This window comes from Balaenoptera musculus, chromosome 7 (genome assembly GCF_009873245.2).
Source record: "Balaenoptera musculus isolate JJ_BM4_2016_0621 chromosome 7, mBalMus1.pri.v3, whole genome shotgun sequence".
In the NCBI taxonomy this organism is placed as follows: domain Eukaryota; kingdom Metazoa; phylum Chordata; class Mammalia; order Artiodactyla; family Balaenopteridae; genus Balaenoptera; species Balaenoptera musculus.
This window is the reverse complement of record NC_045791.1, coordinates 35088858-35106474: the sequence shown is the minus strand read 5'-3', so window position 1 is coordinate 35106474 and position 17617 is coordinate 35088858. Positions and strand designations below refer to the sequence as shown.

General features: G+C 38.3%; 1 protein-coding gene across 1 annotated transcript in view; it reads left to right on the top strand.

Moving 5' to 3' along the window:
- The window catches only part of NEB (nebulin), a 215649-nt gene that overhangs the window by 42731 nt on the left and 155301 nt on the right, over positions 1-17617 (top strand). Inside the window, 16 exon segments of the mRNA XM_036858909.1 lie at positions 96-194; positions 966-1070; positions 1158-1265; positions 2754-3065; positions 3171-3377; positions 5522-5626; positions 6378-6485; positions 8244-8555; positions 9548-9754; positions 11590-11694; positions 13200-13307; positions 14257-14568; positions 15141-15347; positions 15823-15927; positions 16111-16218; positions 16883-17194. Coding sequence (XP_036714804.1) covers positions 96-194; positions 966-1070; positions 1158-1265; positions 2754-3065; positions 3171-3377; positions 5522-5626; positions 6378-6485; positions 8244-8555; positions 9548-9754; positions 11590-11694; positions 13200-13307; positions 14257-14568; positions 15141-15347; positions 15823-15927; positions 16111-16218; positions 16883-17194 — 2820 coding nt within the window.

Genomic DNA, 17617 nt, shown 5'->3' with positions numbered 1-17617 from the left:
AATTTCTTGTCCCTCCAAAATAAATTTAAAGTATTTTGATTTATTAGCCTTTGGTGAAAGTATTATTATCTTTCTCTTTTTAATTTGTCAAACAGAAAAAATATCGCCAACATCCAGATACTCTCAAGTTTACTTCGATTGAAGATGCTCCAATTATAGTACAGTCTAAGATCAACCAGGCCCAGAGGAGTGATGTAAGTGTTAATTCTCTCTGTATTTAAATGTTAACTAATACAAATACATTTGTATTCTAAATGTAATGATCACCTGTACTTATTAGGCAATCTAAAGAGACTCAGTTATATGAGCAACTGTATAATTCCCCAGGTTTTCATTTAAAAAGCACACCTAATTCATACCTTTAGAGGATTATATATATTTCAGTGATTGGACATTGCTCTCGAGGAAAAGGTAAGAGGGGCTTCTCTTGATAACCAGAAACACAAGCCTATTTCTAGGAAAGATCAGGAAAGTGATTATAGATACTACATCATATGAAGGGGTTATATTTAAAGTCAGAGGTAAGACAAAAATCATGCTTAGTAAAAACTACCCCTAAGTCCCTTTAGTCACCCACTGCCCACAAAATATAATATAGATAGTTGGTAAATCCCACCCTATTAACTTTTCCTATGCTCAGGAAAGTGTCTGCAGGTTAACTTTGTCTTTGGGTCACTTTCCTGGGCTCTTAGCTAGGTCCCCCTACCTTAGTCCGGAGGTTCTTAACACGTACCAAGAGACTTTTGCCAAGGCTAAACAGGCACTAAGATCAGACCCTGTGCAATTGCATAGGAGATCTTAAATGCCTACAAATATTTTCAGGGGAATGTGGGGAAGGCACAGAGAGTGTCTTTCATTAAAAAAACTCCTCTGTGCAATGTGATCTGCTCCAAAATTATTCTCCTGTGCCGTTAAACACTTTCCCCTACTTTATTTGTTTGTTTATGTGTTTTTTTCTCTTCCAGATTGCCTACAAAGTCAAAGGGGAGGAATTTATTCACAAGTACAGTCTGCCAGCAGACGTGCCCCAGTTCATTCAGGCTAAAGTCAACGCCTACAATATCAGTGAGGTGTGCATGTGGGCTCAGCTGCTCACTGAGGGTTAAGCCTTTTCTACACGTGGTCTGAGTTATCTTCAAATGACATTTTTCTTTCAGAATATGTACAAAGCAGACTTGAAAGACCTGAGCAAGAAGGGATACGACCTGAGAAACGATGCGATCCCCATCAAAGCTGCCAAAGCTGCCAGGCAGGCGGCGAGTGATGTAAGTCCAGCTGGTGGTCACCTGTGTGTAACCAGAAAATGGGGGCAGGTGGGCTTCTTATCCAAGTCCCCATGTCTGCTGTCCCTGACTGGAAGCAAGCCAGGCTGAAACTATTTAGAGAAGAAAGTTCCCTAAACAGATCTGAATTTTCTTGGGGGTAAGGATTTGTATAACCTTAACCAATCTGTTCTAATCAAGCCCCCTAATTTAAAATTCTCATCTATATTTCTGCAGAAATTCACGTTATTTCTCTTATAGAAATAAAGAAGTTACCTGCTATTGACATCATAATAACCTCCTGATGGTAAACCTTTATCTCAAAACTTGCTAAATTTCTATGAATTCCCTCTTTGCCTTACCTCTCTTTTCACTTCATTGCTTCTACAGACTGATGAATGGGCTTCAAGTGTCAGAGCCCCTAAGAGTCAGTCATTAGGTTGCATTAAAGTTAAGACTTTTGTTTCTTTTCCTATCTTACTTCAACTCAGATATGAACTGAAGTCACTTTGCTCTTTGAGATTTAAATAAAATGGACTCAAGCCCCCTCCTGCTGTCCTGCAGGAAGTGGGATTCCCTCCCCATGATTGCTGCATTCTCTGAGGTTTTTGCTTTTCCGATCACCTCTGGCTCCTGGTTTGCACATGATGGTTTTGCTCTGGCTCACCTGGGCTCTCCTCCCCTAGATTTATTCTCTTTCTGCTCTGCATGATCCAGAGATGGAACTCAGCCCCTTCTTTTTGGTTTCCCTCCAAATCCCAAGCACAACTTTAATGATTGTTTGAAATGGAGTTGTCACTGCAGCAATGTAAATACCTTAAGACTGAATAATGAATGTCCGTGTCCTAACAGCCCTGCTCCAGAATTTCTCACTGATCCCCTTTCTCTGTGGGTGATCTCCTCCAGCCACCCCACCCCAGCATACACACAAACCTTCCCTCACATCTCTGCTTCTCCGTTTCCTGGGGTTCTTCCCAAGTCTCCTCAAGGACGCTTAATTCTCCCCACTTTATTATTCAGAACCAATTAGTGTTACACACTACTGGTTCTGGGTCTCCCTTTGAATATCCAAAGACTCATTAAAATTGTACTATTACTACTACTAGTATAATTCTACTAATAAAATAGCCAGCTATTTGGCTTTAGAAGCACAGTATAATTGGTAGAGTTTGTGAAATATTTATCTTTTCATTTGTCTCTATCACTGTCCAAGTGGAACAGAACTTATTTTACTGTGTCACTGATATAAATTATAGTAACATCCCCACCCCAACCTCCCTTGGGTGGCAGAAGCAACCACAGACAACCAAATGGACTCTAAATAACATTTTAATTTTAATAGGCTCCATTTCAAATATATACAAGCAAATATCAAATTGTTTGGTTATTGAAATAATTTCTGGGAAGCTCAATTGCTCAAATCATGGTCTCATTGTTCAGTAAAACCTTCGTAACTACATTAAAAAATATGCCCACCTTTGTTTCCAACAGGTTCACTACAAAAAAGATTATGAAAAAGCCAAAGGGAAAATGGTTGGCTTCCGAAGTCTCCAAGATGATCCTAAACTGGTTCATTATGTGAATGTGGCCAAGATACAGTCGGACCGGGAATATAAAAAAGACTATGAGAAGACAAAGACCAAATACAACACACCCCATGATATGTTCAACGTTGTGGCAGCTAAGAAAGCTCAGGATGTTGCCAGCAATGCCAACTATAAGCATTTGCTTCATCACTACACCTACCTGCCTGATGCCATGGACCTGGAATTGTCAAAAAACATGATGCACATACAGAGCGATGTAAGTGACATTTACTCCACAAGACAGTCCCCCTCTAAGGAGGGAGCCTGCGTGAGAGAACCCACTGCCTGGGGCACTCACTTCTCTCTTCTCTCTTTGCTGTAGAACGTCTATAAGGAAGACTACAACACCTGGATGAAAGGCATAGGCTGGATACCTATTGGCAGTCTGGAGGTAGAAAAAGTTAAAAAGGCAGGTGATGCCCTGAACGAAAAGAAGTACAGGCAACATCCAGACACCCTCAAATTTACCAGCATCGTGGACTCCCCAGTTATGGTCCAGGCAAAACAGAACACACAGCAAGTCAGTGATGTGAGTACAACAAAACAGAGGGTGCAAAAGGATGGAGGGAGACTTCAAAAGATCAGCTCATCATTTTTATTCTCTGAGCCTAATATCTTTTCCTTTTAAAATTATTATTTTATTTCATTTAAAAATAATAATTACAATTATTTTTAGTTTGGGCACTAACATTTTCTTTTTTTTTTTTTTCTATCTTGCTTTTTACCTTCCTTTTAAAAATGTCTTCCTTTTTAACTGCCTATAAATACTGTGTTATTGGATAAAGTATTTGAGAAAGTGCAAAAAGTTCTACCCTAGAACAACACACCCACAAACAAAACTTAAGCTTAAATCCCATACACCTTATTGTGGCAAATGCATCATATTCAATTCTATATTAAGTTGCTCATATTTGCTTTTCATATATAAAATATTAGTACAGGGAAATAATACACATGAGTAGATGATTTCTCTCCTCAGAATTCATCATACACAATTATTATAGAGACTTTTCTTTACTTACGTCTTCGAGGAGATTAGTATATTGTTTGCCTGCCTGTCCATGAGCAATGTATACGCTCTGGCTAAAGACAGCTCTCAAGGAAAATTTGGTGTATGAAAGAGCTAAAGGGACACCAAAAACATTCATTCATTAATTCATTGAATGAATGTTTTTGAACACCTTCCATGTGCCAGGCACTATATTATGTGCTGATGGTATAAAGATGAAACAGACGAGGATGAATGGGATACAGGACAAGAGTATAAGACAAAGACATGGATAGAAACAGCATCATCATATGGAGAGACGAACGCTACAGGAGAGGCATGTGCTAAATAAGTATAAGAGGAGAGGGTAACTGCCTGCCAGAGCTTCCCTGGCAAATAAGGGAAGGCTGCATTACTGGCAAAAGGAAAAACATAATGACAGTCAAGAAGTAATGAATGGAAGGACAGTGAAGGATGAAGGATGAAGGATTGTAATCCTTCAAGACCTGATTATTGAGGGTCTTGAATGTTAATTTATACTCTGGACATTATGGGGTAGGTAACAGGAAGTACTGAAGATTTTTAATCCATGGAGTTGCATTATCAGGTCTGTGTTTTAAAAGATAATTGGCAAAAAATGCAGAGAATATATTGGAAAGGGGAGAGATTGAAGGCAAGGAGATGAATTAGAAAGCTGCTACAGAAATTCAACAGAAGCCTTATTTGGACCTAACTCAGGCAATAGCAGTGGGAAAGGAGATGTTTAGAAGGTAAAATTAACGAGATTCTCTGAATGCTTAGATGTGGTTTCTAAAGGCAGTGAGGAAGTGAAGATAGCTCTTGGATTCCTAGAAGAAATTATTTAGTATTTGGAGATTCATTTAGATATAAGCCATTTCAGATTTTACTTGTGATACATGCACACCAGTTTACATATGGTATTCCACACAGACATGCCTGGGAAATGGAGGTATATATGATAAATGACAATCAAGAGATTAAAAATCTACTTGGGATTCCGATTCTGTTTTAGTTTTAGAAACTGAGCAATTTCTTTCTTTTTCATTACCAAGAGGAGGATACAGTATGATTTCTACCCTATGCACTTTGGTGTCTTTCAGACATCTTTAAAATGGCAAAATAGGGTAAATATGAAGTGGTAAACCTTTTGCGTAAGCTGGATTTACATATAAGCACCTTTATATTATGAGGAAATTATTATGTGCTTTTACTGATACAATTATAATTGGAAAGTTTTTAGGGGAATTGGAAGACTCATTCTAACTACCTCTTTCTCTCTAAGAATAAAAAACCAAAAAAAAAAAAAACACCCAAGACTTTAAGAACTATTAACTCCACTAGCAAAAATGACCTTTTCTGGCTTTAGTGAATTCTGTTATCCATGTTAGGGTTTCACATTTGAACTCATTTTTTATTCATCTCTGGCAAGCAAAGATTTCTATTTTCTTAGGATTTTTTTCTCTCTATTTTAATACAGAGTTTTTGGGTCTTCCTTAAGATAATGAGATTCTTGAGTTTCTTAAAATAGGAAGATGGCTTTGATAATTTTAAGTAATAGAAATTGTGGGGGATTATGCTAGGAATAACTTCTTTAAGCGTGTAATTAATGTATTTTCCTTTTTGTACCATCCATAATGCATTTTATTTTTGTGACTATGTTGCAGATCTTATACAAAGCTAAAGGAGAAGATGTGAAACATAAATATACGATGGGTCCTGATGTTCCTCAATTTCTCCAGGCCAAGTGCAATGCTTACAATATAAGTGATGTAAGTAGGGTTTTTGATGGGGTGTGAAATCCAGACCTGATGATAAAATAATAGAATTTTAGTGTATGACAGGGCTTTGACAACTTAGGTCAATTTTCTCCATAGCCCCCATTAGAGCATATCCCATGATGATGGTTCTGTACCTCTTGAGTCGGCCTTTTCAAGTATAGGACAACTCTAAAGGGTATAGTATTCTTCTTTGTGTCAAGCTCAACACATATTCCTCTAGTTTTCCTAGTTCTGCACATGGAGGAAGTTTTTATCCTCCAGAAAAATAAGGATAAATGAAATCCCTCCCCCTTTTTTTTTTATAACAACAACCCTAAAATTTCTAAAGCTAACCACCAGGTCTTTCCTGGACCTTCCTTTCATAAGATTGAACTTCATTTTCTCCAGTTGGTTCTCACATACTGTGGTTTCCAGAACCTTTATTATTCTCCTCTGGATCCACTCCAGTTTCTCAATTTCCCTCTTCAGTATATGCCCAAACCAGACTTTGGTGAATGGTTAGTACAGAGTCTAATAATTTTATGCTATACAATTTTATGTATGATGTTTTGCTAATGTGACTTCTTTTTTTTAAATTGAAGTATAGTTGATTTACCATTAATGTGACTTCTTAAAACTGTGTGCTAAAGGAGATTCTTCTAGCTTCTATCTGGAAAAGAACAAAGCAATCCCAGCTGTTGAGGAATCAGTGTAGCTGATTACCCCACAGCATGCTGACATCCTTTTTCCTTTTCCATCGCAGGTCTGTTATAAACAGGACTGGCATGATTTAATAGCCAAGGGCAACAATGTGCTGGGTGACGCTATACCCATCACTGCAGCCAAAGCATCAAGAAACATTGCCAGTGACGTGAGTAAAAATTTTAGGTGAAATCTGGGTGATTGTCTTTTTCACAAAGTAATCAAACGGGTGCTTGTTAAAATGATGCCACATTGAAAACAGTATGTTGAATTAATGACATTTAAATTCTCCACAAAATATTGTTTTGAAAACCTGTCACTTTTTCAATGTTTTGTGATTCTTGTCAGTTGACCCCACTTGGTAGAGCTGTCATAAATCTGACAGTGGCTTTCTCTCCTGATTCATAGCCCAAATTACCTTCCCTGACACATTTCCCTGACAGCCCACATTTATTTTCAGGGAGAATACCCCACCTGACGCTAACACGTTAAATTCAGATGACTGCCTGCATTATAATTGCATTAAGAAGATTGAAAAAATGTTAAATAAAATGTACAGATTTTATAAACCAAATGGGAAAAAGCCCACTTTTCTAGAATATAATTTTGATTTATTTCATCTGTAATAGAAAAAGTGTATACTTATACTTCTTCTTATAATTGAAAAACAAAATTTTCCAAAAGCACGCACACCCCATAGATTTCACTGTCACACACTATTCCAGAGGCTACACTCTTTGTCTGAGACAAGAAAAGAAAGAAACCACGTGTACAGACCATGTGGAAGATAGGGTGTAAGAATTCTACAGCCTTCCATGTAGGGATGGTACTGAAAATGTGTTCCTCAAAGCTTTGCACATCACTCTGAAATACATTTCTAGTTTAAGGAGAAAGTGACAGTCTAAAATATGACATTATCATTTTTATTTTTAGCCCTTACACAGAACTTTTTCTAACATGCCTAGAAATTACTTGATAATTCTTTTGCTTGCTAAACTCTTGTTTATAAATTGGTGCTTAAATGGCAGGAGCAGAGTGTCTTCAGAGTTTGGGTGGATTTGAATTCTCTTACATAAAAATTGAGGTTTTGATCTGTTACCTACTGTATAGCTCAGTCTACACCCCATTGCCGATCTCAGCGGTGAGAGACCTTGGACCGCAGAGCTTTTGCAGTCAGGCTTTTACTGATGAGGAAAGGTCTCGGTGGTTCCTGCCCTTATTATATAGTTCCTTAATTCATCTGCAGCTGCTTCAGCAGTGAGCTTGGAGAGTAGCTGCTGAGAAATGGGGTTGGGTGAAAGCCTAGCTACCTGCCAAAGAAGAGGTTTTTTTTTTTTTTTTAAACCATATTAGGTCAACGGAGACAACAAACATAGTAATATTTTCCATACCCCACCCCAAAGAGATCTGAGTATAAACGTCTTGCATGTACAGTTCTTTAGAGTTTCTTCTGCATCTGTTGTGTACATATCCTGGGCCAATCAGAATCGAAAACAGAAGTATTTCTAGTATTCTGTGATGTGAACTAACATGTTGGATTAGGAAAATTCACATCCCTGGAAAACCAAGAGATATATTTGGAATGTAGTCTTATATTTTGGAATATGTTATGTTTATATTAAGTGTGAAAACTTAATAGAGTTGGCTCTATATAAAGTTCCACATGCAAATCATCTATAGCATTCGTAGCAAAGAAAAGAAACTGCTCCTGAATTTATCATGATACCCATTTATAACCCAGCAGTGTTGGAAATAAATGCTTTCAGTCTAAACTTCCTGGGGTTGGGGGGCGTGGGGTGTGGACTGTATTTCTTGTACAGTCTTCCAGAAAGTCACAATATTCTGAATGCCTTTGTGTGTGAATATAATCGCTCCACCTAATGTTCCCAATGCTTAGGACTTTGCTAACCAAATTCTGCCTCCACAGTATAAATACAAGGAAGCTTACGAGAAGGCAAAGGGAAAGCATGTGGGTTTTAGAAGCCTCCAGGATGATCCTAAGCTCGTCCACTATATGAATATGGCAAAGTTACAGTCTGATCGTGAATACAAGAAGAACTATGAAAACACCAAAACCAGCTACCATACCCCTGGGGACATGGTTAGCATTACAGCTGCAAAGATGGCCCAGGATGTTGCCACCAACATCAACTACAAGCAGCCGATACATCACTACACATACCTACCTGATGCCCTGAGTCTTGAGCATACCAGGAATATGAATCAAATTCAGAGTGATGTGAGTATGTATAACATTATAGACCTAGAGATGCTGGTACTGAACAGGTGATCATTTCTTCCTATTTTAGTAGACTTCACAATACAATAAGGTATTTGAAAAATGCACTTTAAAATATACAGTCATCATTGAAAGAGTAACAAAGGCATGGTAGACACGCTGTGTTTTACTAGCTTTCTGTGCTCCTATCGCAATCATTGATATTATCTTTATTAACTTATGGATCAAAGATAAAGCCATGTTCTACTAAGTACATAAGCCACCCTGGTTCTCAACAAAAAGAAATGTTTGCTCCTGGTGGGCCTGCTTCAACGGCAATATGTATAATGCAAAATAGGAGCATTCTCTATTCTTTCTGAATTCAGGAAAGTTCTTTTTTTTTTTCTTCTATTTTTGAACTCAAGGTCACACTCTCATGCATGTAAATCTATGTAACGAGTCATCTAAAATGAACCAGGAGGGCTTTGTGATTGCAGCATGACTCATGGAGAGCTGCATGGGGGAGGGTGTTTAATATTCAGAGCATTTCCTGCTGCAGGAGCCAGGTTTTTGTAAGAATCATCCTTGGTAAAGGGGAAACATTGTGTTCCTTTATTGTTGCTCAATGAGAATGTCTCTCTCCATCTGAGATGGAGGAGCCCAGGTGGACGGTGTGGGTGAAATTCAAAAGTTGTGGAGATTTCAGCGAAATCAAAAGGAAAGCCCAATTTATTGTCAAAAGAGACACTTTTTTTTTTTTAGCAGTACCCGTGGAAATATGTGGCCTACATTCTCTCCTGGAATGTTAATGCACTCTAACAACAGAACTGCTTTTTCTTATGACCAAATTCTGGGTAAGAAGCTGTGTGGCAGAGATAACCAAAAGCTCCAGTATAGACACAAGCATGCTGACAGGTTGCTCTTCATTCCCCCCTGGATAGAATTACAGATTCCAGAAACAGCTCTTGAGTATGCACTAGGATATCTCCTCATCTGAGATTACTCTTTTACAGAATGTATATAAAGATGAGTACAACAACTTCTTCAAGGGCGTTGGATGGATCCCTTTTGGTTCTCTGGAGGTTGAGAAGGCCAAGAAAGCAGGCGATGCATTAAATGAGAGAAAGTACCGACAGCACCCAGATACCATCAAGTTCACAAGTGTGCCTGATTCCGTGGGCATGGTTTTGGCTCAGCACAACACAAAGCAGCTAAGTGACGTAAGTGGTTTTCCTTCAAACAGTTTTGTCCATGAATAACCCCATGACCAGTTACTCTACAATCCTTCTTAATTCAATTCATGAGTGTGCATCTATGTTAGCAAATCATCTGCTTTCAGAGGTATATTCAAAAGGTTTTACTTTTGAAGCAACTTGGGACTTAAGAAGAACAGGGAGGAGAGAAGGACGATGTTCCAAGTTTGCTTTGTTTTCCAAACGTAGAGAGTCTGTGTTATTTATAAGCAGACCCCTACACTATACATATGAAATAAAATTATTTCTATTATAATCTGTGACCTTGTCTGAATTGCAAACCAAGATATTTATTGCTCTGAGTTGCAAGAGTTCTACCTAGCCAGATGAGGGGAAGGCTAATGTCCTAATCCCCTTGCAAAATCAATAGGGCGATATTCTGAGAGAGAGAGACGCCTCTGGGGAAGAGTTAAGCAGTTTGCTTTTGGAGTCATCCAGCGTCTTTTTTCTGAGCCCAGGTCTATCTGGACCCTTTTTCTTAGTCAGAGGCTAATTACAATGCTCAGTGCTTCACCTCATTTGATAATTTCAGAGTTCTAAGATACCTCCCCCGGAAAGACTGTGGTAAGTAAAAAACAAAGAAGAGAGGACTTTTTGTGTCTTTAGCCCCAGATATTCGAAGGTGGGGAATGCATTCTTTGGTTCAGATTTGAGGGTTTTCTGGATTTTATTTCTCAGACCAGTCCCACATTACCTCAGATGTTTCAAGATTAATTCTATTCTAGTGGTACTAAATGGTGTAGATTGTTCTGATTTCTTTTGTACTGACCGAGGTGTCACTTCTCCCTGTGTTTTTCCAGTTAGCTAGGAAAACCCTAAACTCACTATATTAAGTCTTCCTCATCCCAATAAATGCCATCAACATCTACCTAGTTACTCAAGCCTGAAACCTGGCAGTCACCATTAACACCTCTCCGTGTGAACCCCCTCATCCAACGCATCTACTGAGTTAGCCTCCCAAATCTCTCAGCCATCCTGTTGGAGCACTTCTCTGTCTTTCAGCTGCCACCAACCCTAGTTCTGGCCTCCATATTTCACGTGGACAACTGTAATAATCCATTACCTGGACTTCCTGCCTGGGGTCACATTAAAACCAAAAAGACTGTCTTAAGACATAAATCAAATCATGTCCTTCTTATACTTAAAACCCCTTAGTAACTTCTCCTTGAACTCAAAGTAAAATCTAAACTGTTAACTTGGTTGAAAAGGCCCTCAGCTCTGTGGCCCTGCCCCCCTCCTATCTAATCCTCCTGGGAACCCGCTCAGCACATTCCAGCCCAGTGACCTTCAGTCCCTCAAGCTGGCCATGCCTCTTCTAGACCCAGGACCCTGAATGCTCTTCTTCTGCCCGGACCCTTCCCTTTTCTTCAAGTTTGGATGTAAATGTTACCTTTTTAGAGAGCCTTTGCTGACCCCCCACCCTGACCCTGTTCATTTCTTTCCTAAAGTTATTTTATTTATAACACATCACGAATTCTAGCTCTATCTTACAGTTTATGTGCTATTCTCTGTTTCCTCTATTGGACTATAAGCTCCAAGAGGACAGTTCTGCCTTTTTCTTTTTAACCACTTTAAATACAGAACCTACCATGCTGCCTATTGATCAGACTGCTGTCCAATAAATATGGGTGGAATGAGCAATGAATATGTCTGCCAACACTCCCTCTGTGTGATAATGTAGCTAATTGCCTTATAAATGGAAAAACACAAACGATAGTCTTCCTTTTTAAAGGAACGTGTGCTAGATGAAACTTACATTATGTTAGCTAATACAATTTGCACGCTGCCTCCTTTGTTTTTAGTTTAACTACAAGGTGGAGGGAGAGAAACGGAAGCACAAGTACACTATGGACCCTGATGTACCGCAGTTTATTCAAGCCAAGGTCAATGCCTTCAACATCAGTGATGTGAGTATTTGGCCTGGTGCCCGTCTAGTATTGCTTACATGGGCCTCTCCTTTCCAGTTCTGTATAACTCTAGCACTGGGAATTTTAGGGGGAGCAAACTGAGTGTGGACCCTTTGAGTCTTTGATGGAGGAGGTCATTGAGAGGACGTGATTGCCAGGTGACCCGTGAGCTGGACCTGGGCAATTGGAGGCTCCTCACCCCCTCCCATCCTTGGAATGTAAGTTCTGCCCACTGTTCCCACAGTGGGAGCCATTTTCAAGGACACAGCCTTGAGAGACCAATGTGTTGTTGAGACCACTTGCACTGAATCCACTTGAGGCCTAAATAAACTTGTAAGGTTCTGGCGGGCGGGTGTGAAGATCTACTTGGCTTGTGACTGCCCAAGACAACCCTCAAATGTAAGTTCCCTTGTTTAGTAAACCTGCCGCCTACCAAGCTGGAGTGGTCAGCCTGTTTTTTCAGTCTCTCCTTGCCCTCCATGTATGGGGACCAATTTGCGAACCAACAGTCTCCAGATTGGATCCTTATCATAGAATGTGAGACTAGAGGCTACCATACATTTCACTTAATGCAGACTTTTCCCAACTGTGGGCTATGACTCATTAGTGGGTTATAAGATCAAGCTAGTAGGTTGTGTTCCATTTTTTAAAAAGTAAAACAAAATGGGGCAGAGAGGATTGGAAAATACAGGAATGCATAGTCTGTAGTAAGGATAAGTATTGCTATTTCTATAACTTTTGTTTCAGTTATTTGTTAAACTTCTAAAAAAGTTTACCGTGATTTTCTTTAGAAACTCTTCTTTGTATGTGACTAGCATCTCTCTCTAATTGGTGGCGATGTTTAAATTTACTATTATGAATTATTTCCTTTTGCTTTTAAAGCAGATTGGTAAATTCTAATTTAAAGACATAATCCAACCTGGATAAAATTGTTCATTTCTTAAAAGATGATTTAGTCATTCTTCCTAACATTTTAGGCTCTCTTTTATCTCCAAATAAACATTTTTTTAAGTACTCATTTCTATGCTTTTGGTTTATTTAAAACTTTTTCCTGCTTTTATAAGTAATATTTAAACATTAATATTAATTAAAGCCGGGTGGTACTACATCTGAACTTTTAATTTTAGTACCCACATCTTTCTGTAAGTTTAAAATGTTTCATTATAAAAAATACAAGAAAATAAAAGCATTACATATGCTTATTATAGAAAAATTGGAAAATATAGAAAATTATGAAAAAATTAAAATCTTCTGTTATCCCACATTCAAAGCAATACCTTTCCATTGCTTTTTTAAATGCACACATATACATTTTTTACAGCAGTTGAGATCATACTGTGTATGTAGTTTACTGATTTTTTTTTTTAAAAGAATAATAGATTTCTAAAAGATGAACTAATAGAAAGGGATATATTATGACATGTTTTATAAGAAAGATTTTGGTTTCCTGTTTCATTCCTCTTTTAATTATGTCAGATAATAAAATAATCTTTCCTTTTTTCAAGGCTAATTATAAAGCAGATTGGAAGAAAACCCTTGCTAAGGGCTATGATTTGAGACCAGATGCCATTCCAATTGTTGCTGCAAGAAGTTCAAGGAATATTGCTAGCGATGTAAGTCTAATTTGAAAGTAGTAAACTCTCTTTATATTTAAAAAATATTTACATGGTGTATGAGGTTATATGAGCTATATTAGGAAGCAAATAAAAAATTGTAGTATAAAAATAATTCCTAATATCTTATGTACCAATGATTTTTTTATCTTAAAAATATTTAAAAACTCAGTAAGTTGTTACAAAGAAGATATTTTTTTTAACTGTCAAATACATGGAATTCTCATTAGTATTATTATTATGAACTTGAAAACTGCTTTTTATTTGGATTTTGTTAAGAAAAAAGCCTTGGTATACTAAAATATTACTAAATCAAAAAAGTCTCCCAGTATTTTAAAAGAATACAATTTTTTGATAATATAATTTCCATAAAGAAAAAAATGTGATATATGGAAAACCAGGAAGAATTATATATTAAACGACAGCATTTCAGTTACCTGCTTACTTATTTACTTAATTAATTACTTTTTATAAATTAAGTTATATTTTCTTTAGGAATTGATATACCTTGATAGAGTAGAAACTCATTCATTTGGAGTCCAATATACTAATTTTTATAATGTCTTTGCTGCAAGTTACTCAGGATTATGCAAATACTTTATAAGTAATGCAAATTAATCATAGAAACAGATAATAAAAACTATGTACACCAAATACTTAATAAACTTTTCAGGAACCTTTGATCGTATTCAAAGAATCCACTTATGAATAATCTAGATATAAACTACAATTTATTCCATTCTTAATTATCCCCAGAGCAGATCTCAAGACCATCCATTGGAAATATTTTGCTAGTTGTTTACTTAAAAATACTCAAAAACTTAGGTGTTACCTAGATTCAGACTGAATTTGGCTATTGCTTAATTTGTGATATAAATTCAATTTAACACTTTAGTATTTCATACAATCTACCCTATCAAACTTCCGTCTGCCCTTCTTTTTCATATAGTTCAAATATAAGGAGGGCTATGAGAAAGCCAAAGGCAAACAAATTGGATTTCTCAGTCTTCAGGATGATCCTAAACTGGTTCACTACGTGAATGTAGCCAAAATACAGTCAGATCGTGAGTACAAAAAGGGCTATGAAGCCAGCAAGACCAACTATCACACCCCCTTGGATATGTTCAGTGTGACAGCAGCCAAGAAATCTCAGGAGGTCGCCACCAACACCAACTACAGACAACCCTTCCACCACTACACCCTGCTGCCTGATGCCTTGAACGTGGAGCATTCCAGGAACGCGATGCAGATTCAAAGTGATGTATGTAGCAGTCATGAGATTGTCAGCATAAAATTAGTTATCCATTTCTAGCTGATGGCTAAGAAGAACTAGAAATCGGCAATTCCATTTACTCCATCCTAAACCTGGTTGGACTCACTGTAATCAGGGATCCTCTCCAGAATTTGGAGTTTTAGGATTTCACTCATTTGAACTATATATATAGTTTTCTTTAGTTATTATGTATATATATACTCTAACTTTGGAAGTTAGACCCAATATATGTTGTATTCTGTGAAAGACTAACAGGTCCAAATGGGTGCTATATAATATCCCTTCCAGTGCAAAATTCTGTTAACGTTCCCCCCAAGAAAGTTAAATTTTTAAAGGAATTATTGGGTCAGGATTTTCTGTTCAAAACCACCGTGAATACAATCACTTTTATAATTAATTTTTCTCTGAAGGATAGTAGGGAATAAAAAGCAGGTTATTCTCCCAGTCCCCCCATCCTTTTTTTTTTTTTTCCCTCTTTTTGAAAATGAGCAAATCATCTGGTCAAAGAAACCCAAGCCCTGACTCTTTCTGAAACGAGAATTTCCTTTTTCGTTGTGAAGAACCTGTACAAATCTGACTTCACCAACTGGATGAAAGGGATCGGCTGGGTGCCCATAGAGTCACTGGAGGTGGAGAAGGCAAAGAAAGCAGGAGAGATTCTTAGCGAGAAGAAGTACCGCCAGCACCCTGAGACGCTAAAGTTCACGTACGCCATGGACACATTGGAACAAGCACTAAACAGAAGTAACAAACAGATTATGAACAAGGTAAGAACTCACCTGCTGGCCTCAGCCTCAGAACCACTGCAGTGCTCAGACCATTGAACCAGGCAGTGCCACTTTGACCTTCATCAGCGTTTTCATCTTTCTGATGGTCGTGGTCATGGCGGTGGTGGTAGGAGGGGACAGGCTATAACCGTCATCGTGTCTAGAGAGCTCCCACTTATACCAACCCCAGACTGTCTGTCAACCTCATGCTGAGTGTGTGCTAGAACCACAAAACTCTATGTAATATGTGGTTGGAGCAAGATAGCCTTTGTTGTTTCAGTGGAAGAGGGCTCCCTTGTTTGATGATTTTTAAAATCATGTGTCCAGTCTCATCAGCCCATCTTCTTGCTATTTCATTCATTTTCCAATATCAGATTTAACCTCTTCTACCATGGAGATGTGAGTCTCTTCCTCTTGATAGCACATTGTAGATTTGTCCTGCTGTACAGTCATGTGCCTGCCTTCCTTGTTGTAGAGACTCTACAGTGAAAAATGGAACAAAGACAAGACCACCATTCACATCATGCCTGATACTCCAGACATCAACCAATCCAGAGTCAACCAAATCACCATGAGTGATGTGAGTAGATTAACAACAACAACAAAGATGCAGGGAGCGGGGGGGTGGCAGGGGGAGGGAAGAGTTTGAAGGGAACTAATAGTTGTGGAATATCTGTCTTCCACATGACAACCACTTTAAAATTAGGGTCCCCATTCTAACGCGACTAACAAGATGCTGGTGTTTTTCTACTTCATCATTTAGAAACTGTACAAAGCTGGCTGGGAAGAAGAAAAGAAGAAAGGATATGACCTGAGGCCTGATGCCATCCCAATAAAGGCTGCAAGAGCCTCCAGAGACATTGCCAGTGATGTAAATGCTTCCACTGATGCTTATTTAGTCTAAACGAGAAAAAGAGCAAACGAGCCAAGCTCATGTGTATGCAGGAGCTGTAATCAGCTCTGTCCAGTGTTGGTGGGACCACTGTCCCATGTAACACACAAGACACCTCCCTTCACCCAGTCCAAGGATGCTCTAATTATTTGTTCATCATTCAATGTAAAAAGTGACAGGGTCTTGTTAAAATAAGTTACTTTTAGAGTGCTTAAATTGTTTATGGGCAATTCCTAGCAAACATAGGGATGTGATCTATGCACTTTACCCAGAAGATCCATTACCAAGCTCTTTCCTGAATGTAGAGGTGCATCATGAAAAGTGGTGCCTGCAGCCTTTTCCGCTGGTTACACAGCAGAGTGGGAAAAGCTGCTTTCTAAATAACCCTAAAACAACTTATTTACACATCACTTTGATTAACTCTGAGATGATTTTTTTCCCTCATGGACTCAAGTCTGTCAAGAAATTTGAAGTAAAAATATTTTGCTCCCAGTCCTCCCACCCCGCCAACAACTCCTCCCTTTGTAAGTTTAGAGTAGCTCTAAAACCCTACACCTATGACAAAGCTAATGGCACGTAGTTAATTATATTTTGTTCTCTTTCTTTCACTATCTTCATCACCATGTTTCTTTTCCATCCACAGTACAAGTACAGGCAATCCTATGAACAAGCCAAAGGGAAACACATTGGCTTCCGGAGCCTAGAGGACGACCCCAAGTTGGTGCACTTCATACAAGTGGCCAAGATGCAGTCAGACCGGGAGTACAAGAAGGCGTACGAGAAATCCAAGACATCCTTCCACACCCCGGTGGACATGCTCAGCATGGTGGCAGCCAAGAAGTCTCAGGAAGTGGCCACCAACACCAACTACAGGAACGTGATCCATACCTACAACATGCTTCCTGATGCCATGAGCTTTGAATTGGCCAAAAACATGATGCAGATTCAAAGTGATGTACGTGACAGCCACAACATTTGCAGAGCATTTACTTTGGATAATAAGCAAATCATGAAAGACCATAAGTAATGACATTTTGAGAATCCTGAAAGAAATTCATATGTAATTTCCCAATGAGGTGTTTCATTTTTTACCTTAGATTGAATTTATTTTTTTTAACACAAAAGGGATGAACCCTATCTATTATTGTTGTGAGCATTACTGGATGCTAGATCAGCAATAACACATGAAATTTGGTTTCAGAAAGAATGTGTTGAAGGAAATATATCTAGCAGAGAGAGTCAGAAGTATAAAAAGTTCCTGATTAAGGAGTAAGAGGTAAAACAGAAAGTCAGGTAACTTGAGAGCTACTGCCCCTCACTCCCAACCAGCTTTCATTTCCAGCTTTATAATTGCCTATCTTACTTACTGATGAAATAG